The sequence below is a fragment of the Oncorhynchus masou genome, chromosome 28, assembly GCF_036934945.1.
Source record: "Oncorhynchus masou masou isolate Uvic2021 chromosome 28, UVic_Omas_1.1, whole genome shotgun sequence".
NCBI classification, from domain to species: domain Eukaryota; kingdom Metazoa; phylum Chordata; class Actinopteri; order Salmoniformes; family Salmonidae; genus Oncorhynchus; species Oncorhynchus masou.
The window spans coordinates 52,055,689-52,080,750 of record NC_088239.1 but is presented as its reverse complement, the minus strand read 5'-3'; the positions used below and the strand labels follow the sequence as shown (position 1 = coordinate 52,080,750).

The window sequence follows — 25,062 nt, the reverse complement described above, 5'->3', positions numbered from 1 at the left end:
GAGTAGTAAAAGTGGAGAGCTATGACCCTGTTGCAATGTCTGAAATCCCACTGTGCTGTTGCTCTCCATTCTATTTTCAGTCATGGAAAAAATGACAATGTAAGTAAAATGCCATGTCTATTTCAGGTTAGGATTGTTTCCCCCATGGTCAGAGTAGTGAACTGTAGTTGATGAAATAGCAGCAGGACTGCTGAGGTACACTGTTCTCTCGCCAGAGACACATTGACATTGGAACAAGACGTGTCCTTTGACAGGCTGCACCCAAAGGAATCAGAAAGGGTCTTTGTTGGACAAAGTAACACAGGGAGCTTTGCAAAGAACATATAATCCTATTTTTGTATGCAGTCCCTGTACTTATAGTCACTTTGGATGAAAGTGCCTACTAAGGGCATTAATCATTATTACATTATTTTGAGTGGCATGTGTAAAGGATGCCACACTGCTTGCTTAGCGAGTATCACCTCCTCACGATTCAGCTGGCATGAATTTGGGACCTCTGCCTTGCTAGCACGTGACCACTCTCCTGAAGCGTCTTACCAGTCGGAGCCAAGCTAAAAGCTACCTATTTGCTGGCGCAAGTGGGGACACTTCAGGCTGATGAGTAGGTTTTACACATCCCCATGTGCTAAACAGTATGTAGCTAGAGTTATGTGTACTGGACATGAGGTTGAATTGCACTGGGAGCATTGCACTCCCAGTTTTAGTACATTTAGTTTGGGCCGAATATGTTCTTTGCAAAGCTCCCTGTGTAAATTGTATTTTAATGTTTAAGGACTCTTGGAAGATTAGTCCAAATGAAGACTAAAAGAGATCATACTAAAATAAAATAAAATATACTGATGCCGACTTTGACACGCAGAATCCTTAAATCTCTCCTTTGCTCAAAAGCAACAGCATGCAACTCTGCCCCTTATGTGACTACCCTCAAGAAACTCACAACACTAAACAAGTACTCCCACGTCCCTGCTGCCATTTAGTCAAGCCGACCTTCCCTCTCTGAATGAAAAGCCTCTCTTGGCATGGAAACAAGTTCTTCTCTCTGATTGAGCATCATTAGTGACGGCGTGTAAAGTGTTTCTTAATGGTGAGGGGTAAGAGGATGAAGTCACATGGAGATTTTAAAGGTGAATAAAAGAGAGGAGCAGTCACAGATAAAGTAAATCTGGTCTAATACAAGTTTCACATCCAGCACAGAAGCAGAGAAAATCACTTATACAATAATCACACAGCACCTTCTGTCCTGTAAACACCAGCCCGAGAGGCTTGCAGGAAGTCACAACATCAAGCTGCTACAGAATCGCATAGTGTCACAGATATATTATTAGTGTGCCTGTCAGTCAGGCATCAAGCTTTAATGATAACATTCAACAGCTGACATTTGACACTGGCAGCAATACAGGTCAAAGTTAGAACATCAGTACGTACAGTAGGTAAAACAGATCACTATAAACTAGCAAACTACTTACTTCAACATAAATGGTTAACTCCTGTTTCCCTTCCCCTTATAACAGCAGAGGGAACACCCCCCTATCCACATCGATAGAACAGTAGTGGAGAGGATAGTAAGTTTTAAGTTCCTCGGCATACACATCACAGACAAACTGAATTGGTCCACTCACACAGACAGCATCGTGAAGAAGGCGCAGCAGCGCTTCTTCAACCTCAGGAGGCTGAAGAAATTTGGCTTGTCACCAAAAGCACTCACAAACTTCTACAGATGCACAATCGAGAGCATCCTGGCGGGCTGTATCACCGCCTGGTACGGCAATTGCTCCGCCCACAACCGGAAGGCACTCCAGAGGGTAGTGAGGTCTGCACAACGTATCACCGGGTGCAAACTACCTGCCCTCCAGGACATCTACACCACCCGATGTTACAGGAAGGCCATAAAGATCATCAAGGACAACACCCACCCGAGCCACTGCCTGTTCACCCCGCTATCATCCAGATGGCAAGGTCAGTACAGGTGCATCAAAGCTGGGACCGAGAGACTGAAAAACAGCTTCTATCTCAAGGCCATCAGACTGTTAAACAGCAACCACTAACAAACATTGAGTGGCTGCTGCCAACACACTGACTCAACTCCAGCCACTTCAATAATGGGAATTGATGGGAAAGGATGTAAAATATATCACTAGCCACTTTAAACAATGCTACCTAATGTAATGTTTACATACCCTACATTATTCATCTCATATGTATACGTATATACTGTACTCTATCATCTACTGCATCCTTATGTAATACATGTATCACTAGCCACTTTAACTATGCCACTTTGTTTACATACTCATCTCATATGTATATACACTACTCGATACCATCTACTGTATCTTGCCTATGCTGCTCTGCACCATCACTCATTCATATCTTTATGTACATATTCTTTATCCCCTTACACTGTGTATAAGAAATTAGTTTTGGAATTGTTAGTTAGATTACTTGTTGGTTATTACTGCATTGTCGGAACTGGAAGCACAAGCATTTCGCTACACTCGCATTAACATCTGCTAACCATGTGTATGTGACAAATACATTTTGATTTGATTTGATTTATACAGTGGGGAGAACAAGTATTTGATACACTACCGATGTTGCAGGTTTTCCTACTTACAAAACATGTAGAGGTCTGTAATTTTTATCATGGGTACACTTCAACTGTGAGAGACGGAATCTAAAACAAAAATCCAGAAAATCACATTGTATGATTTTGAAGTAATTAATTTGCATTTTATTGCATGACATACGTATTTGATACATCAGAAAAGCAGAAATTAATATTTGGTACAGAAACCTTTGTTTCCTGTAGTTCTTGACCAGGTTTACACACACTGCAGCAGGGATTATGGCCTAACACTCCAAACAGATCTTCTCCAGATCCTTCAGGTTTTGGGGCTGTCGCTGGGCAATACGGACTTTCAGCTCCCTCCAAAAATGTTCTATTGGGTTCAGGTCTGGAGAATGGCTAGGACACTCCAGGACCTTGAGATGCTTCTTACTGAGCCACTCCTTAGTTGCCCTGGCTGTGTGTTTCAGGTTGTTGTCATGCTGGAAGACCCAGCCACGACCCATCTTCAATGCTCTTACTGAGGGAAGGAGGTTGTTGGCCAGGATCTTGAGATACATGGCCCCATCCATCCTCCCCTCAATACGGTGCAGTCGTCCTGTCCCCTTTGCAGAAAAGCATCCCCAAAGAATGATGTTTCCACCTCCATGCTTCACGGTTGCGATGGTGTTCTTGGGGTTGTACTTATCCTTCTTCTTCCTCCAAACACGGCGAGTGGAGTTTAGACCAAAAAGCTCTCTATTTTTGTCTCATCAGACCACATAACCTTCTCCCATTCCTCCTCTGGATCATCCAGATGGTCATTGGCAAACTTCAGACGGGCCTGGACATGCGCTGGATTGAGCAGGGGGACCTTGCATGCGCTGCAGCATTTTAATCCATGACGGCGTAATGTGTTACTAATGGTTTTCTTTGAGACTGTGGTCCCAGCTCTATTCAGGTCATTGACCAGGTCCTGCCGTGTAGTTCTGGGCTGATCCCTCACCTTCCTCATGATCATTGATACCCCACGAGGTGAGATCTTGCATGGAGCCCCAGACCGAGGGTGATTGACCGTCATCTTGAACTTCTTGCATTTTCTAATATTTGCACCAACAGTTGTTGCCTTCTCACCAAGCTGCTTTCCTATTGTCCTGTAGCCCATCCCAGCTTTGTGCAGGTCTACAATTTTATCCCTGATGTCCTTACACAGCTCTCTGGTCTTGGCCATTGTGGAGAGGTTGGAGTCTGTTTGATTGAGTGGGTGGACAGGTATCTTTTATACAGGTAACTAGTTCAAACAGGTGCAGTTAATACGGGTAATGAGTGGAGAACAGGAGGGCTTTTTAAAGAAAAACTAACAGGTCTGTGAGTGCCGGAATTCTTACTGGTTGGTAGGTGATCAAATACTTATGTAATGCAATAAAATGCAAATTAATTACTTAAAAATCATACAATATGATTTTCTGGATTTTCTGGATTCTATCTCTCACAGTTGAAGTGTACCTATGATAAAAATGACAGACCTCTACATGCTTTGTAAGTAGGAACACCTGCAAAATTGGCAGTGTATCAAATACTTGTTCTCTCCACTGTATATCAATCAATATTGAAAGTAAATCAAATACTGGAAAATAATTAATCAATACAGTTTTCCTTTGCATATGGTCTAAATGAACTCAAAATGTGCAGCTTCACACCGAGACAAAACACACATACACATCCACCCACACGTTCACACACATACACAGTTGAAGTCGGATGCTTACATACACCTTAGCCAAATACATTTAAACTCAGTTTTTCACAATTCCTGACATTTAATCCTAGTAAAAATCCCCTGTCTTAGGTCAGGTAGGATCACCACTTTATTTTAAGAATGTGAAATGTCAGAATAATAGTAGAGAAAATTATTTATTTCAGCTTTTATTTCATTCATCACATTCCCAGTGGGTCAGAAGTTCACATGCACTCAATTAGTATTTGGTAGCATTGCCTTTAAATTGTTTGACTTGGGTCAAATGTTTTGGGTAGCCTTCCACAAGCTTTCAAATTTTGGCCCATTCTTCCTGACAGAGCTGGTGTAACTCAGGTTTATAGGCCTCCTTGCTCGCACATGCTTTTTCAGTTCTGCCCACAAATATTCTATGGGATTGAGGTCAGGGCTTTGTGTAGGCCACTCCAATACCTTGACTTTGTTGTCCTTAAGCCATTTTGCTGCAACTTTGGAAGTATGCTTGGAATCATTGTCCATATGGAAGACCCATTCCCGACCAAGCTTTAACTTCCTGACTGATGTCTTGAGATGTTGCTTCAACATATCAACATAATTGTCCTTCCTCATGATTCCATCTATTTTGTGAAGTGCACCAATCTCTCCTGCAGCAAAGCACCCCCACAACATGATGCTGTCACATCCGTGCTTCACGGTTGGAATGGTGTTCTTCGGCTTGCAAGCCTTCCACTTTTTCCTCCAAACATAACGATGGGCATTATGGCCAAACAGTTCTATTTTTGTTTCATCAGACCAGAGGACATTTCTCCAAAAATTACAATCTTTGTCACCATGTGCAGTTGCAAAAAGGCAGTCTGGCTTTGCTATGCCAGTTTTTTGGAGCAGTGGCTTCTTCCCTTCTGAGCGGCCTTTCAGGTTATGTCGATATAGGACTCGTTTTACTGTGGATATAGATACTTTTGTACCTGTTTCCTCCAGCATCTTCACAAGGTCTTTTGCTGTTGTTCTGGGATTGATTTGCACTTTTCGCACCAAAGTATGTTCATCTCTAGGAGACAGAACACTTCTCCTTCTTAAGGGGTATCACGGCTGTGTGGTCCCATGGTGTTTATACTTGCGTATTATTGTTTGTGCAGATGAACGTGGTACCTTCAGACATTTGGAAATTGCTCCCAAGGATGAACCAGACTTGTGGAGGTCTACAATTTATTTTCTGATGTCTTGCCTGATTTCCTTTGATTTTCCCATGATGTCAAGCAAAGAGGCACTGAGCTTGAAGGTAGGCCTTCAATTGACTCAAGTGATGTCAATTAGCCTGTAAGAAGCTTCTGAAGCCATGATATAATTTTCTGGAATTTTCCGAGCTGTTTAAAGGCACAGAAAACTTAGTGTATGTACACTTCTGACCCATTGGAATGGTGATACAGTGAATTATAAGTGAAATAATCTGTCTGTAAACAATTGTTGGAAAAAGGACTTGTGTTATGCACAAAGTAGATGTCCTAACCGACTTGCCAAAACTATAGTTTGTTAACAAGAAATTTGTGGAGTGGTTGAAAAACGGTTTTTAATGACTCCAACCTAAGTGTATGTAAACAGCCGACTTCAACTGTACACACACGTCTCATACACTCATTCATCTCCTTTAGAAAGAATAACCTGGTAGCACTTTAATAATTGGCTGAGAGTTGCAAGGGTGGAGAAACTTCGCAAACACATATGGAGCTGAATTTAATCACCTGGTTGCCCAAATTACGCAAGATTTTAGTTCTGTGTTAACCAATATTAGACTGCTCTAAGGAGTGACTGCAATCCACATAGGTAGAACATTCATTGCCAGGAAATGCTTGTGTTAGCACTTTCGGACTAAAAACTCAATTTTACTCAGCATAGTGTCTGAAGTTACACATCACACTATTACAACAGTGATTGTTTTTGGAATAAAATGATCAATATGTTTTATTGAATGTGCAATATGCAAAATTGCTCTGACATTGCCTGGTCGCTAAAATTCAAATATTTCGCATAATTTCAGTTTATGTGACAAAACAAGCAATGAAGACAATCATTGTACCATCTGTACTAATCCGCTGTGAAATATATTTTCAATAATCCAAAATGTTGTATTTTCCGCTGTTTGAAGCTGGTGTAGAAAACCAAAAGTAAAAGCAAAAACTACATTTAAGATTGGGATGCATAGAAATAGTATACATAGAACATATCTTCCACTTCTTAGACTTGCTTACAATGAGAATGACAGGTCTATAAATCATCAATGAGAATGACAGATCTATAACTTACATTTCTATGTGAATTTGGTCAGTCGCCCAAGAAGTTACACATTGCAATTTTCCTAAACATCCTTGGTATTGTGTGCTTGTTGTGTAGACCTTTCCACTCCTACCCGTACATGGCTTGAAAATGGCAGATTTGTGTCCTGATAAGTGTAACATGCTATAAATGACATCAGATATCAGGCTCTGCGTTTCACAGAGCTGTCTCATTTACACTATACAAGTGGCACTTGCCTAGAAACACTAGCCTCACCCTCATGTGGGTGCTAACAAGCTAGCAAGCAAGGCAGTGCTACATATCCCACAGTGTTCAGCTCCCTCACCCAACACACTTGAGCACTGCACTCCCGCTAATTGGGCAACTTATGCTAATTGGGCAACTTATGCACATTTTTTGTGTTGTCTGAGTGAGAGAACTGCTGTAAAGTAAAAGGACTCGATGTATTTTGAAAGATGAGACGTTAAAGATTATAATAAATAATGCTTTAATGTCATACCAGCCAAACACCCGTGAGACCAAATGTGCACTTCACATTTCCATATCATAAAACTCATGTCATATACAGTTTATGTTTGAGATCACTATGCTGGAATGTCTACCAATGGCATGTCCCTATTTTTGTGAGAAATTACATTGGTCATCCAAAACATTTATAAAATTTCTATGAAGTATAAATATCCCGCACTTTAGATGAGGCCACACAAATATACCTACCCTTACCCCGGTCAACAACCCTGCACTCCCCACAGCAACTTACCCAAGACTCCCCCATTTCTCCTTCACCAAAATCCAGATAGCTGATGTTCTGAAAGAGCTGCAAAATCTGGACCCCTACAAATCAGCCAGGCTAGACAATCTGGGCCCTCTCTTTCTAAAATTATCTGCCAAAATTGTTGCAACCCCTATTACAAGCCTGTTCAACCTCTCTTTTGTATCGTCTGAGATCCCCATAGATTGGAAAGCTGCTGCGGTCATCCCCCTCTTCAAAGGGGGTGACACTCTAGACCCAAACTGCTACAAACCTATATCTATCCTACCCTGCCTTTCTAAGGTCTTCGAAAGTCAAGTTAACAAACAGATCACCGACCATTTCGAATCTCACCGTACCATCTCCGCTATGCAATCTCAGGGTGCATCTCAGCCACGCTCAATGTCCTAAACGATATCATAACCGCCATCGATACGGGACAATACTGTGCAGCTGTATTAATTGACCTGGCCAAGGCTTTCGACACTGTCAATCACTGCATTCCTATCGGCAGACTCAACAACCTTGGTTTCTCAAATGACTGCCTCGCCTGGTTCACCAACTACTTCTCAGACAGAGTTCAGTGTGTCAAATCGGAGGTCCTGTTGTCCGGACCTCTGGCAGTCTCTACGGGGGTGCAACAGGGTTCAATTATCGGGTCGACTCTTTTCTCTGTATACTGCAATGATGTTGCTCTTGCTGCTGGTGATTCTCTGATCCATCTCTACGCAGATGACACCATTCTGTATACTTCTGGCCCTTCTTTGGACACAATGTTAACTAACCTCCAGATGAGCTTCAATGCCATACAACTCTCCTTCCGTGGCCTCCAACTGCTCTTAAATTCTAGTAAAACTAAATGCATGCCCTTCCACCGATCGCTGCCCACACCTGCCCGCCCGTCCAACATCACTACTCTGGATGGTTCTGACTTAGAATATGTGGACAACTACAAATACCTTAGGTTTCTGGTTAGACTGTAAACTCTCCTTCCAGACTCATATTAAGCATCTCCAATCCAAAATGAAATCTAGAATTGGCTTCCAATTTCACAACAAAGCATCCTTCACTCATGCTGTCAAACATACCCCCGTAAAACGGACTATCTTACCGATCCTTGACTTCGGCAATGTCATTTACAAAATAACACTCTACTCAGCATATTGGATGCAGTCTATCACAGTCGCATCCGTTCTGTCACCAAAGCCCCATATATGACCTACCACTGCGACCTGTATGCTCTCGTTGGCTGGCCCTCGCTTCATATTTGTTGCCAAAACCACTGGCTCCAGGTCATCTATAAGTCTTTGCTAGGTAAAGCCCAGCCTTATCTCAGCTCACTGGTCACCATAGCAGCACCCACCCGTAGCACGCGCTCCAGCAGATATACAGTGCCTTGCGAAAGTATTCGGCCCCCTTGAACTTTGCGACCTTTTGCCACATTTCAGGCTTCAAACATAAAGATATAAAACTGTATTTTTTTGTGAAGAATCAACAACAAGTGGGACACAATCATGAAGTGGAACAACATTTATTGGATATTTCAAACTTTTTTAACAAATCAAAAACTGAAAAATTGGGCGTGCAAAATTATTCAGCCCCTTTACTTTCAATGCAGCAAACTCTCTCCAGAAGTTCAGTGAGGATCTCTGAATGATCCAATGTTGACCTAAATGACTAATGATGATAAATACAATCCACCTGTGTGTAATGAAGTCTCCATATAAATGCACCTGCACTGTGATAGTCTCAGAGGTCCGTTAAAAGCGCAGAGAGCATCATGAAGAACAAGGAACACACCAGGCAGGTCCGAGATACTGTTGTGAAGAAGTTTAAAGCCGGATTTGGATACAAAAAGATTTCCCAAGCTTTAAACATCCCAAGGAGCACTGTGCAAGCGATAATATTGAAATGGAAGGAGTATCAGACCACTGCAAATCTACCAAGACCTGGCCATCCCTCTAAACTTTCAGCTCATACAAGGAGAAGACTGATCAGAGATGCAGCCAAGAGGCCCATGATCACTCTGGATGAACTGCAGAGATCTACAGCTGAGGTGGGAGACTCTGTCTATAGGACAACAATCAGTCGTATATTGCATAAATCTGGCCTTTATGGAAGAGTGGCAAGAAGAAAGCCATTTCTTAAATATATCCATAAAAAGTGTTGTTTAAAGTTTGCCACAAGCCACCTGGGAGACACACCAAACATGTGGAAGAAGGTGCTCTGGTCAGATGAAACCAAAATTGAACTTTTTGGCAACAATGCAAAACGTTATGTTTGGCGTAAAAGCAACACAGCTCGTCACCCTGAACACACTATACCCACTGTCAAACATGGTTTGGGCCTGCTTTTCTTCAGCAGGGACAGGGAAGATGGTTAAAATTGATGGGAAGATGGATGGAGCCAAATACAGGACCATTCTGGAAGAAAACCTGATGGAGTCTGCAAAAGACCTGAGACTGGGACGGAGATTTGTCTTCCAACAAGACAATGATCCAAAACATAAAGCAAAATCTACAATGGAATGGTTCAAAAATAAACATATCCAGGTGTTAGAATGGCCAAGTCAAAGTCCAGACCTGAATCCAATTGAGAATCTGTGGAAAGAACTGAAAACTGCTGTTCACAAATGCTCTCCATCCAACCTCACTGAGCTCGAGCTGTTTTGCAAGGAGGAATGGGAAAAAATTTCAGTCTCTCGATGTGCAAAACTGATAGAGACATACCCCAAGCGACTTACAGCTGTAATCGCAGCAAAAGGTGGCGCTACAAAGTATTAACTTAAGGGGGCTGAATAATTTTGCACGCCCAATTTTTCAGTTTTTGATTTGTTAAAGAAGCTTGAAATATCCAATAAATGTCGTTCCACTTCTGATTGTGTCCCACTTGTTGTTGATTCTTCACAAGAAAATACAGTTTTATATCTTTATGTTTGAAGCCTGAAATGTGGCAAAAGTTCGCAAAGTTCAAGGGGGCCGAATACTTTCGCAAGGCACTGTATTTCACTGGTCACCCCCAAAGCCAATTCTTCCTTTGGCCGCCTTTCCTTCCAGTTCTCTGCTGCGAATGACTGGAACGAACTGCAAAAATCACTGAAGCTGGAGACTCATATCTCCCTCACTAACTTTAAGCACCAGCTGTCAGAGCAGCTCACATATCACTGCACCTGTACATAGCCCATCTGTAAATAGCCCATCCAACTACCTCATCCCCATACTGTTATTTATTTTTGCTCCTTTGCACCCCAGTATCTCTACTGCATCACTTATCTTCTGCATATCTATCACATATCTATCAATCCAATGTGTAATTGCTATATTGTAATTATTTTACCACTATGGCCTATTTATTGCCTTACCTCCCTTATCCTACCTCATTTGCACACACTGTATATACACTTTTCTATTGTATTATTGACTGTATGTTTGTTTATTCCATGTGTAACTCTGTGTTGTTGTATGTGTCGCACTGCTTTGCTTTATCTTGCCCAGGTCGCAGTTTATAAATGAGAACTTGTTCTCAACTAGCCTACCTGGTTAAATAAAGGTGAAATAAAAATAAATTAATAAAGTCAATCCATGCACATGAAAGTGTCAGAAGAAGATTTTAACTGGGCTTCTTTGGGGCTTCGATGACACAAACAAAGGCTAGTATTGAATGAAAACACTGAATCAGTGTGTGCTCACACTCACTAAAGTCTTATTGTAGAGATGATTCCACTGATGAGAGCAACCAATCAGATGTTAGAATTCTCACTATCTCTTCTATATCACCAGGGTAAAACGTGGATAAGCTTAAGTCTGGGGCTGTTTGTGATTTTAAAAAGAAAATGGAAAATGTTTTACGGTAGTCGTGTCCTATTATAACAGATCATTAATATGACTAGAAATAGACTGAAACTGTATAACAACTTGAAACTTTAAATGAGAACTCTTAGAGCCAAGAATGGTAACTTGACAAGCAACAGATATACTATAATGGACACCATATCATCAGCAAAAGTAAAGAAAATTGCTTGCCCATTTCCTTGACAGATTAGTGACATTGGGGCAGAAGAGACGAATGGAGTTAAAAACAGAGTTGTGACGTAGGCAGGCAGTTTGAGGCGAATAGAAAACAGGCAGTTTGAGGCGAATAGAACAGAGTAAGATGCTCTGTGAATCGTGACTGATGGAGATATATAGAGAGGAAAATACCGAGATCGACACCCTTGACAACAGCAACAGGCATTGTTGGACAAGCTGTCAGCTCTCTGCCGTTCTTGGCTCCTCACAGATAATCAAGCAGTCACACAGCTGTCTTTACCTGTCTGCATATTCAGTGTACAGTACCATAAAAAGACTCCAGATTACTTCGAGCCCAGTGTGTGATTATGGTAATAGAAACAGTGTGATTAGTGCTGACAAGATAAGATTATATTTAACCCACCAATCAAAAGAGTGGGATTACTTTGCTTTTCTCATCATGGGATTCTTAGCAGTTTTGCATGCTAATGTTATTCCATAGTCATTGCATGCATTATAACTGGGCTCTTTCTCTCTTATATTTGATCATTCTCCACCTACGAACTCAGAAGAAAATTCATACCTCAACAATAGCCAGAGGCAGAAGAGGCAGACAGCAGATAATTAGTTCTGAGACAACAAAATAACAACACTGACTGCATTTAAGATGAAAAATGAATGAAAAGATATATCCAAAATTGAAAGATTAAAACACCTGAGGGGTTTGTCATCTCGTTCTGTTGCTGCTGCTGTGGATAGTTTTCCTCAGTAATGACTTATAGCATTTGTGTGACTGTCCTTGTCTATAAGTGTATCAGTGTTTTGTTAGTTGTCATGTTTTGTGTTTTTTTTCTGGACCACCGTAAGAGTAGCTGCTGCTTCTGCAAAAGCTAATGGGGATCCAAGTAAACAAATACCATTTTGAAAATAAATCTAGCTTTGATTGCCTGTCAAAACCAATGAGGTATATAGACGGGTTAGCTGTCAAAATCATGAAAATGATGCGTGCCCATCGATAGGGGCGGAAACCATGCTTTGTTATGATTCTGAAAGGCCAGATAGCTAGCAGCAATAACAAGAAGCTGCCATGTGGGGAATTGTAGGTGGCTCGTTTCAGTTTGTGCTTGTTCTTGATACCATGTCTTGTTTTGAGGTGTTTGACTGATTTCATATCAATGCTGATATGACTAAAATTGGCTAGATATTTAACCAACAACTGTAACAATGTATTTCAGAGACAATAAGTGTGCAAATGTGTTTATGTTTTCAATAAACATTTGGAGACAAAATATATGTTGTCAAAAAATGAAGCCAATCCTGCCTGTTTGCTCCATAGTTGTGGACATTTTGGTTTTGTTGTTAAACAACCAACCTGTCTATCAACCCTAGATTGGTAATGCTATTTAATGGCCAGGTTTTGATGCCAATGATCTGCCATATTGGAACTCCCCAGAAGAAGCAGTCCTCCATAGGAATTAATGGAATTCTACATTATTTCAATTAAATGTTTCAATGACACATTTACATGTATTTAAATATTTTATTGTTGTAGTAGGGACGTTGATATTATAACTTTCCAAAAATTGTACTTTAAGGAAAACATTTTATATTTTTATATTGAAAATTGTTTATGTTTAGCTCACATAATATTATGCAGAAGTATGCATTAAGGTTTTTGTAATAGAATAAACATGGCAAAAACAAATATAGACATGAATAAATGCATTTCTATAGCTTCTAAATAAATAAAAAATAACGGTGGGGGAGTGCCAAGATGGAGGCCCGGTGGCTTCAAAACAGCTCCCCTTGTCAGTAGTCTAGTTTATATATAAATCATTTGTCAAAACAATGACAGCTCTTATAACTACAATTGTTCCACTGTTCAACACATTCATTTCATGTGTATTATCATTTGTCTTGGAGGATAAATAAACACTACCCAGAATGACTGCAGACCTGTCATCTAATGCTGCCAGTGGAGGTAACAGTGCTGACATAGGCGGCAGCCTCTACCAATGCAGGTGGCAGAGCTGTCATCTACAGCAGCTTCTGCTGCTGAAGGTGGCAGACAAGCCTTTTTGAAGATACATCATGGTGTCAGTGTCAAGGCAGAAGTTGGAATGGAATTGTCTCTATTGGAATCATTTCATTGACCTTGCACGTTTCTATTTTTAGCTCATTCCTCCTCCTAAGATGTCTCAACCTCAGTAAATGTCAAAGGTAGTTTGCTTGAACCTGTCATTGGCAAAAACCTTTAAAGAGCAACAGCCCCTAAAAAACTACTTATCATTTTGAAAACAGCCAACAATATGTGGCATTGATAATTTTGGTCATAAAGTCAGTCTTGTGGTCATGACAGCATCAGTACATTCATTTTAATGCTCTGCCCACAGCTGGCAAAACAGAAGTAATCAGGAATTCAGAGTGCAGCTTCATATGACCCCATCATAATGCCTGAAGTAAATGTGGGTTGACTTTGGATATCCATATGGGGCTGGTTAGGGATCATGGGTAAATTACACAATGTACATGGGACAATATGTTAAAATTCCAATAGCTACAAATTTCAAACCAACTGTAAATTGTAGAAACCATGTACAAATATTGAAAGCTTTTAATGAGAAAACTTAAAGGTGTGCAACATGAAAATATTGTCTCATTTACATTTTGTAGTTTATTGACAGTCCCTAACTGGCTTCGGTGATAGACTATCCAAAGTCATACCAACTTTGCCACAGTTGTACGCCAGCCGGCTGAAGCGAATTGTCTAAAAGATTTTGTTTAACTCTTCCCACCTTTGAACACACATACGAGACACCCACATCAAACCTTACCCTGAAACCAACTCACATTTGAATTCTGTCATGGTCGCTAGAATTTCTTAATGAACCAAATCGAAAACTTAATGATTCAAAATCACTGGAGTACAGGAGGTGTACTGCTGGATCTGGTTGTGTGTTGCAAAACGGGTAGAATTGTAGGAATTTAGCTGTGTTCCCCAAAAACAGACCTTGCTTGGGGGACCTGCAAAACTGCTGTACTCCACTGATAAAAATACAAAGTTTTCATGAATATGAAAATATTATTTGCAATTACAACATTCAATTGTAAGTCAACTCTCCATAACAAAATAAATAAAATTGTATTTGTCACATGCACCGAATACAAGCCCCAACAATGCAGTTAAAAAGTACAAACAATTTGCAAAACAAATGTCAGGAAATAGTAACAAAATAAGATACTTTATACAAGGAGTACCTGTACCGAGTCAATGTGCACGGGTACGAGGTACTGTAGTTGAAGTAATTGAGATGATTTATATATTGTTTTATTTAACCTTTATTTAACTGTGCAAGTCAGTGAAGAACAAATTCTTATTTACAATGACGGCCTACTCCGGCCAAAACCAGACAACGCTGGGCCAATTGTGCACCGCCCTACGGGACTGCCAATCACAGCCGGATGTGATACAGCCTGGATTCAAACCAGGTACTATAGTAACGCCTCTTGCACTAAGATGCAGTGCCTTCGACCGCTGCGCCACTCAAGAGCATGTAGGTAGGACTAAAAGTGACTAGGCAATCAGGATAGATAATAAACAGAGTAGCAGCAGCGCATGTGTAAAAATGTGTGAAAAATAGAGTGTGAAAAGGTGTCAATGTGTGAGTTTGTGTTTTGTGTGTGTGAGCGTATGTAGTGTGTGTGTGTGTGTGTGTGTGTGTGTGTGTGTGTGTGTGTGTGTGTGTGTGTGTGTGTGTGTGTGTGTGTGTGTGTGTGTGTGTGTGTGTGTGTGTGTGTGTGTGTGTGTGTTAGAATGTCAGTGTAGTATTTGTGAGTGTGTGGGTAGAGTCCAGTGAGTCCAACCGTTCTGCAACAGTCCTGTTGATTGTTGAAGTAATTCATGCATTTACAAATTGAGCACCTGGTTACAGGGGGTGGACAGCATTCATCCCAATGTTCAGGCTGCTCTCGTTATCTCATCCTCTGGTTCATGGTACAAAGAGGAGTCAGGACCCATCACCGTTTTCTCAGAACAGAACAATTGGAGCAGCTTTCTTTCTTTCTTCTTCAGAGCTATGCACACAACTGTATTCTTGGAAACCTTGAAAAATGTTTATGTTTGTGAGCTGGGTTGCTTTGGTGATGTGACACTCAAGCTCTACTGTGACTTTTTTTTTAATACTGACATTTCGCAGAATATTCCACGGCGAACAGGTTTTCTACACATTGTGTTAAATGTCAAATACGTATAAAGAAAAGAGACAGTTATTTTAGTCTTGTTCCATTTCCCCAGGCCCCCTTCAACTGCACCTGGACCTGCTGCGGTTAGTAAAAGCTTTCTTTAAGCTCGTCATTATTTGACTCTTTGTTACTGATGCATCCACTAGAAATACTGGGAGTGGTGTTATTATTACACCATAGAAATTGAATTTTCATGTGATGGATTACACACCGTCGATGAATAACGTTCCCCCATATGGTTCTGAGACATGGGTATTAATGGACAGAATGGGCTGTGGGAAAACCATCAGCACTTCACTGAGTTTAACCTCGGCACAATAATCCCTTCAAGGTAGAGAGATTCATGTGCAGGTAGAAACCCTGTGGCGAACTCACCCCTGAGTGATCAACTGATTCAAAGGAGAACTTTTCCCTGTGTGACTGTTCATGGCTTGGTAACAACCCAATAGTTTGGCAGCACACAAATAGGTACCCATGGAAACATGAAATACGTGTTATCAGATGATAAGGGAGGACCGATGAAATGGAAACGGCATTACCTACACTGTTGGTAATACTGACCGGCTTCTTCATTATACCGAAAGGTATCAAATAAGGTAAACCCGCCCAAGCCTAACCCAGCAAATGAAATAGGAATTGTAAGTGTTTTGTTTCCTGTTCTGTTCCATTGTCCTCTGCTGTGTTTGAAAGAGGTATTAATGCTCTCACCCTGCTCTTCAGACATGATGTGGTTTGGAGAGGTCTGAATAGACACAGACACAGATAACTAGACATCTTTGAAAGAAAGAGACAAATAAACCACTGAAATAACAACATCCTTGAGTGCACTGAGTAAACAGGTAGGCTGTTCTCAGTGAAGAGACGATTATTCATAAATAGGTCTGCAGCTCACAAAGATCCTCTCCAGCCAAAGGGTCATCATCTTTGGTTGCTGAGAATTTTCCTACATGTAGATTAATTACAATCCACATAATATATATATATTTTTTTTAATATTTTTTTTACAATTTCCTGTTGCTGCAGGATTATTTTCCTGCTGTAGTAAACAGGCTCAAATTAAGATCCAAAATCTGCCCCAAAACAATTTGTCTTAATTTCACAGATCAGTAGAGCAGACCAGGGCAGACTTAAAGCTAGAATCCTTAGTTTCTACATCCATTTTTGGACGTATAAATGTATGATATATTGTATACCTGCTGATTCTTGAAGAATATAACTTAGAAATGCCTAATGTGCTTAGTTCAACTGTTGTACCCCACCAGAACACAAAATATAGATTGTTTTACTCCAATGTTTGTAAACAAAGTAAATGTAAACAACCACTAGAAACCTGGTTAGAACTATCATTTTGATATCGTGAATGGTCAGTCCTTGCATCCATAGCTCTGTGAATGAATTTGAGAGTGGTAACATTTCTCCAGGCTCCTACCTCAGCTTTTTCTTTTACCAAAACAGAGGTGGGGTGTCCGCTTTGTTGTTGTTTCAATTTAGGACTCTAGCTTTAAAACTGGTGAATGGAGTTCAACCTCTATCCTGTTGTAAAGTCTTACCAATCTATCTAGATTATATTGTACTTCATGGAAAACATGGGAGGCATGTTCCCAATAATTCATGAATATGCCAGTGCAGTACATTTCCTTGGAACCTCTATGAGCCCTAAACCTCATCCCATCCCTGGAGTGACAATACAGTAGGTGAGCCAGGATTAGATTGCCATAGAATAGTTGATAAAATACACCTTTATTCATGTGACTTACTATTGAGGCACATTGTGTGTGCCATTATTCAAATGTTTCCCTTTCACCTGAGCATTGCAGAAACAGTGTGTATTTGCCAGGAGCATTCTCCAACCAACTGAACAATTTGGACAATAACTGTGTCACCCTGCACATGGATGACTGACACAGGAGGACCACGTGGTGTCTGTAAGTAATGGACTTGAAGAGATCAATCTTGACCAATCAATTGGTTTTCTTCAAAACACATCCTGCAAGCTCAGTAACCAAGTGAATTACCAGGATACCCATTTTCTTCTGGCTATTATTTTATAGCCTATGGGCAGCCCATTACAGGTAGGCCTACTAAAATAATAATAAAATGTATAATAGAGTCTGACATTGGAGAAAATAAAATCTCCACCCGACTGGGAGATAACCGCCCATCTCTCTCTCTCTCTCTCTCTCTCTCTCTCTCTCTCTCTCTCTCTCTCTCTCTCTCTCTCTCTCTCTCTCTCTCTCTCTCTCTCTCTCTCTCTCTCTCTCTCTCTCTCTCTCCTCTCCCCTCCCTCCCTCCCTCCATATCAGCATCAGTGGCTCTGCAACTGTGTACTCACCACTGTTCAGGAAGGATATGAATGTGTCGAGAGCGCACTTGACAGAGGTTCTCAGTCTTTCAAGGAGTTCCCTTCTCCTTTTGCTCATCAGCACTTGAGGTACGATGCCTTTGATTAAATATATTTGTTTCCTTCAAAATAATTATGACTTTCATTTTTACCTCATAAGCAAGGTAGCCTAAGAGTTGTTGGATAAGTTAATTTGTGATGTACTATTATTAATTTCTATCATTCTTATCTTTACTATAAAAAGTGTTTGATCAAGTGTTGATTTTGCAAAAATAATTTGTTGTTGATATTAATCAGGATATTACTGTCATTATGTTGTGTAGTAAGTTGTTGTTGTAGTTATAAAAGAAGTGGTAGTAAAATAAGTATAGCAAGAATACACTAGTATTTTATTAGAACAAGATTCCACATTGAATTAATGTCTAAACCTTTATTTCATTCACCCTGCAGTTGTCCTTTTAGCAAATATGAAAAAAGATGCCTGGAAACAATTACTCTGAATTGAATAAAAATGACTAGCAGGCAAGAAGATAATAAAATACAATAGTTCTCATTAACCCATACTTTATTGGAGCCCAAGAGGCCATTGGCATAAAGATATTGAGAACAGATCTATTTAGTGCAGGTTTAAAAATAATTGCATATTATTGTGTTGCAGCCAGGTAGCCACTAGAATTATAATTTTTTAAATAGAATGCGTACATCTCACATTGCATCCATCTTTATCTCGATATAGTTGTATCTGTTAGCTTAGACAGTGTGTGTAATGTGGGTGTAATGCTTAGATGAATAATAGTCTAGATTCTCTACTTTGTCTCCAATCAGACCCACGATCCCCTGCGGCCCCTCACGATAAGTTCTATTTTTTTTTGTGGCCACCACCTCCATCAAAGTTGCCCATCACTGCATCATATCATGTTAAATGTATGTATTAATCATTATAACACTCATTATTAACCAGAGGTATTTACACATGAAATTGAGGGTCATGTAGGCATGTCAGCAATCTGAACTGTTTCATTTCATCAAAGCCAAAATTGTCAAGAATATATTTTTAAATAGCTTCTTAGCACAGAGCAATTTCTCAAGCAAGAATTTTTGCTCGGACTGTCTGGGAGTGGTCTGAGTGGGGAGGAGAAAACTGAAAGCTAGCTGTTATTGGCAGAGATGTGGAACTCTCTTTCTTATTGGTCTATTAACCAATTTACCACCTGGGGATGTCAGATGAGGTAGTCATCTGGAATGCATTTCAATTAACAGGTGGGACTGATAGGGCTGGTACAGTATACAGAAGGTAGCACATTTGGTAAAAGACCAAGTCCATATTATGGCAAGAACAGCTCAAATAAGAAAAGAGAAACAACAGTCCATCATTACTTTAAGACATGAAGGTCAGTCAAACCGGTAAATTTCAAGAACTTTGAAGGTTTGTTCAAGTGGAGTCGGAAAAACCATCACGTGCTATGATGAAACTTGCTCTCATGAGGAACGCCACAGGAAAGGAGGACCCAAAGTTACCTCTGCTGCAGAGGATAAATTCATTAGAGTTTACCAGCCTCAGAAATTGCAGCCCAAATAAATGCTTCAAGTAACTGACACATCTCAACATCAACTGTTCAGAGGAGACTGTGTGAATCAGGCCTTAGTGGTCACATTTCTGCAAAGAAACCACTACTGAAGGACACCAATAAGAAGAAGAGACTTGCTTGGGCTAAGAAAAATGACCGGTGGAAATCTGTCCTTTGGTCTGATGAGTCCAAATTAGAGATTATTGGTTCCAACCGCAGAGTAGGTGAACGGATGATCTCCGCATGTGTGGTTCCCACCATGAAGCATGGAGGAGGAGGTGTGATGGTGCTTTTCCGGTGACAATGTCAGTGATTTATTTAGAATTCAAGGCATACTTAACAGTATGGCTACCACAGCATTCCTCAGCAGTATGCCATCCCATCTGGTTTGGGCTTAGTGGGACTATCATTTGTTTTTCAACAGAACTGGACGTGCTACCTGTCCCAGACCTGCTGTTTTCAACTCTCTAGAGACAGCAAGAGCGGTAGAGATACTCTCAATGATCGGCTATGAAAAGCCAACTGACATTTACTCCTGAGGGGCTGACCTTTTGCACTTTCGACAACTACTGGGATTATTATTATTTGACCATGCTGGTCAATTATGAACATTTGAACATCTTGGCCATGTTCTGTTATAATCTCCACCTGGCAGAGCCAGAAGAGGACTGGCCGCCCCTCATAGCCTGGTTCCTCTCTAGGTTTCTTCCTAGGTTTTGGCCTTTCTATGGAGTTTTTCCTAGCCACCGTGCTTCTACACCTGCATTGCTTGCTGTTTGGGGTTTTAGGCTGGGTTTCTGTACAGCACTTTGAAATATCAGCTGATGTAAGAAGGGCTATATAAATACATTTGATTTGATTTTGATTTGAGAACAATGACCCAACTCACCTCCAGGCTGTGTAAGGGTTATTTGACCAAGAAGGAGAGTGATGGAGTGCTGCATCAGATGACCTGGCCTCCACAATCACCCCACCTCAACCAAATTGACATGTTTTGGGATGAGTTGGACCGCAGAGTGAAGGAAAAGCAGCCAATAAGTGCTCAGCACATGTGGGAACTCCTTCAAGACTGTTGGGAAAGCATTCCAGGTGAAGCTGGTTGAGAGAATGCCAAGAGTTTGCAAAGCTGTCATCAAGTCATCAATGTCTTTACTATTATTTTACAATGTGGAAAATAGTTTAAAAAAAAGAAAAACCCTTGATTGAGTAGGTGTGTCCAAACTTTTGACTGGCACTGTGTATACAACACAGGTAATCCCGTTTTTGACCACAATGGGCCTTTAATTGGTCATGCATGCACTTATCCTATAAGATATTTTTGTAGAAAATTCTTTACGTTTCACAAGAGCTTCCCCTCTCCAAAACTCGTTTCCGGAAAGCATTTGGAATACTGTGCAGCTGAGTCTATCTGAAGGGTTGGGAAAATGTTCTCAATCACTCCAGACCTAATACACTTTAATAGACATACTGTAGCAAGCCCCACACTACAGGCATGTTCTGATTGATTAAAGTAATGTAGATAGTCATGGATCTTCTTTGGATTATTTGATTGATTAGGATCCCCATTAGCCGACGCCAATGGCGACAGCGAGTCTTACTGGGGTTCGACACATCACGAAAAAGACAAAAAGTACTTTACAATTTACATACAGTACATTTAAAATATGAACATGTAGTTTTGTGTGTGCGTCTATCAGTTACACATACATGTTAGTACATACACACAACAAGTAGGTCACATGGGGAGAGACGTTGTGAGGTGTTGCTTTATTTGTTTTTTTTAAACAAACAAAGCAAAGGTTTGCTGTTCACTTGGGCTATATAAGATGAAGGGAGTTCCATGCACTCATGGCTCTGTATAGTACTGTACGTTTCCTTCAATTTGTTCTGGACCTGGGGACTATTATACTCGTAACCAATCATCGAAGGGAAAAAGTCATGGAAAAGCAAAAGTAAAAGTCTGTTTGGCTTTGTTGATGAATATATACTGTACATTAATGTATGATCTACTGTGTATCATTCACGTTTGAATGCCGTTCATTTCCAGTTATGATGAATATACCGGTAGTTAAAATACATTTTTGCTTATTGTTTGTCACTAAAACTTTGCCAACCTCTGTGCTCTGACTCTTTCAGGGTAAGGTGCTAAGAGGCTGCTACCCAGGGCTCCCTATTGCTGTGCGGTTAATCAGATACAGTATGGACGGCAGTGGCAGTGGCTGGACTGGAGGTCTGCTGCCCTCTGTTAGCGAGAAGACAACAGAGGGGCACTCGGTCTTTGAGATGGCTGTTCAGAATGACTCGACCAACCACAGCTCCCTGTTTGCAGACGTGGCTCTGCTGCAGAGCTTCAAGCTGCTCATCATCCCCTGCTACTCCCTGGTGGTGGTGGTGGGTGTGTTGGGGAACTACCTGTTGCTCTACGTCATCTGCCGCACTCGCAAGATGCACAATGTCACCAACTTCTTCATAGGGAACCTGGCCTTCTCAGACATGCTGATGTGTGTGACCTGTGTACCCTTAACCCTGGCCTATGCATTCAACCCTCGTGGTTGGGTGTTTGGGAGGTTCATGTGCTACCTGGTGTTCCTGATCCAGCCGGTTACCGTCTATGTGTCTGTCTTCACCCTCACCGCCATCGCTGTAGACAGGTGAGTGTACCCACTTTGACTCGAGAGAACGAAAAGCCCATGGGTTTTCAAAGGGCAGTTTCAAATGAAGTGAAACACATGAACTGTGAAAATAAAAATAAATTCAACACCACATCTGGAATAATGACGTTGTAATTGTTGATCTATATCTATGATTTCTTTTCTCCCAATTCATTAAAATGAATACTGCTGTGCATTTTCCCTGCCAGGTACTACGCCACTGTGCATCCTCTGAAGAAGCGTACCTCTGTGTCCACCTGTGCTTACGTCCTGTCAGGGATCTGGCTGCTGTCCTGTGGCCTGGTGGCTCCGGCCGTGGCCCACACGTACCACGTGGAGTTCAGAGATGAGGGCCTTACTATCTGTGAGGAGTTCTGGCTGGGACAGGAGAAGGAGAGGCTAGCCTACGCCTACAGCACCCTGCTGGTTACCTATGTCCTGCCACTCTCCGCTGTCTGCGCCTCCTATCTCTGCATCTCTTTCAAGCTGAGGAACTGCGTGGCGCCGGGACATCGGTCCCGAGACCAGGCAGAGGCACAGCGAGCCCGAAAGCGAAAGATCTTCCGTCTGGTGGCGTTAGTGGTGGCGGCCTTCGGGGTGTGCTGGCTGCCCATCCATGTGTTCAACGTGCTGCGTGACATCGATATCCGCCTAATCAACAAGCGCCACTTCCTGCTCATTCAGCTGCTGTGCCACCTGTGTGCCATGAGCTCCTCCTGCTGTAACCCCTTCTTGTATGCCTGGCTGCACGACCGCTTTCGTGCTGAGCTGCGCAAGATGTTCACCTGCCACCACCGCATCGGCATCCCCACCAACCACTGTGCTATGGCCAGTGTGGTCCTCTGACTGTGCAGGGACAAGGAGATAGAAGAGACACAAGACCTGTGATACCTGTGTAAGCATGTTGTAGGTCCAATTTCCTGATAATGTTCATGTTTGTTGGTGACCTAATGTAGACATAACAAGAGATCATCATGAACAATACAGGAAATCTTGGAATTACAGCTGATTATAGAGATATGAGGTGGTTTCCTCATTGTTCATAGGTAAACAAATCAATTGAACATAAATTAGGTGATTGACTGGAAATAGTCATTAAATGAGCAGATTGAACAACAATAAGAAGAAGGTGAAATTCAAGAGACAAAAAGTGCAAGAGACGAGAGACGAGAGATGAGAGACGAGAGAAAGGGAGAGAGGGAGAGAAAGAGGGAGAGAGGGAAAGAGGAAGAGAGAGAGAGAGAGATGTTACTTCCCGTCAAACTGTCCACAAGAGATTAATGTTTAACACTAGGAGAAAACAGTAGCAAACAGGAAAATCTGAATCCACAAAATGTTGTCAATGCTCATAAGAGGTTTTGTAAATAATACCATTAGTTAAGTAATCATCACAGTAGTTGCTACAGGAAGACATCTTCCATTCATCCAGATGGACAGCTGTCTGCTGAAGTTAGAGCGCAGCACTCAGTGGACAGACTATACAATGTCAACTCAACTCCGTGTCCAGTATGCTTCTGTCTGTTGTGTTAATAGTCAACTGCAGGTTTGGTCCCTAGACTGGTCAGCCTGGTCTCATAGACTAGATGTAACATAGTAAATGTAAATCTGTAAAGATCCAAATTAGTATGATATGATACGTTTGGTATGGTTACAAACAGAAAGTAGGGTGGTTGGTCGGGGTGGATGGGTTCTAAAGCGAACGTCTACCAATCCAAGGTTGCGTGTTCGAATTTTATCACGGACAACTTTAGATAATTAGCAACTGTGCAACTACTTACTACTATTTAGCTACTTTGTAACTACTTAGCATTTTACCTTCCCCTAATCATAACCCTAACCTTAACCCTTTAACCTAACTCCTAACCCTCACCCTAACCTTAACCCTTTAACCTAACTCCTAACCCTCACCCTAACCTTAACACCTAACCCCCAGCAAATGTTAGCCACCTAGCTAATGTTAGCTACAACAAATTGGAATTTGTAACATATCATACGTTTTGCAAATTCATAACATATTGTACGAATTGCAATTCATAACATATTATACGAATTGCAATTCCTAACATATTGTACAAATGCAATTCGTAAGGCATCATACGAATTGTAATTCTCAATATATCATACAAAATGGATAATGGACATCCACAAACTAATACATACCATACCCAGAAGTCAAATATCATACTAATTGAAGTAACTTGGATTTACATTTACTATGTTACGTCTAACCGAGTCCAGGTTGGACTGCACATCCCAGGAGCACTGCTGAATGATGTGATTACAGATCTCGCTGTCTGCACCCTGTGAATAAACATGCTTAATAAAACAGTAGGTGAGCTTTTTTCCCCTATGGTTGAATTCTTCATTTTTATTGCAGTCTTCTCAGTCTCTTGCGTATCTTTGTTTGTGGGGAATGTACCACGCCTCTGAAAACAGTCATTCAGAATTAGGTGTTAGTTAGGCATTTGCTAAGGTCATGCTTGCCACTGCGTGATTGCATTATTGACTGATTATCATAACTCCAGAAAGTTTCACTCAGGTGTTGATTCTCAATGGGTTTTTTTAGACTAACCACAAGACTACCCACTTTCAATACATCTAAGCAAAATGGTGGTATGCTGAAGTTGTTATGTATCCCTTTGTAATAAATGGCCTTCTGTGTGGTTTGTGTCATGCTATATAAAATGCCTGTCCTTATTAAGTGATTGCATGCAATTGTGTGTAAAATTCTCAATAAACGAACACTGACAATTGGCCATTTTTTTTCTTGAATTCCCTTTTGAAGTGCTAATAAGCTTAAAAGGGCAGTGTGTGATTTTTGTGTAATTGCCTGGAATTTCAGCCTGTTCAGGTGGGATGGAGATTTTGAACCAAGATCTGATCAGATTATTCTGACCAATGACCAGTCATCTTTTATTTGCAGATGGAAC

General features: G+C 41.1%; 1 protein-coding gene across 1 annotated transcript; it reads left to right on the top strand.

Moving 5' to 3' along the window:
- The first annotated feature begins 21,680 nt into the window (after nucleotides 1-21,680).
- On the top strand, nucleotides 21,681-22,978 carry LOC135518621 (prolactin-releasing peptide receptor-like). Its single transcript, XM_064943777.1, has 2 exons — nucleotides 21,681-22,132; nucleotides 22,342-22,978. The coding sequence occupies exons 1-2, from the start codon at nucleotides 21,681-21,683 to the stop codon at nucleotides 22,976-22,978; spliced, it is 1,089 nt and encodes a 362-aa protein (XP_064799849.1).
- The last annotated feature ends 2,084 nt before the right edge of the window (nucleotides 22,979-25,062 follow it).

Coding starts and splice junctions, on each gene's coding strand:
- LOC135518621 (XM_064943777.1), top strand. CDS start 21,681: ATGGACGGCAGTGGCAGTGGCTGGACTGGAGGTCTGCTGCCCTCTGTT. Junction 22,133..22,341: donor ACCGCCATCGCTGTAGACAG/GTGAGTGTACCC, acceptor TTTCCCTGCCAG/GTACTACGCCACTGTGCATC.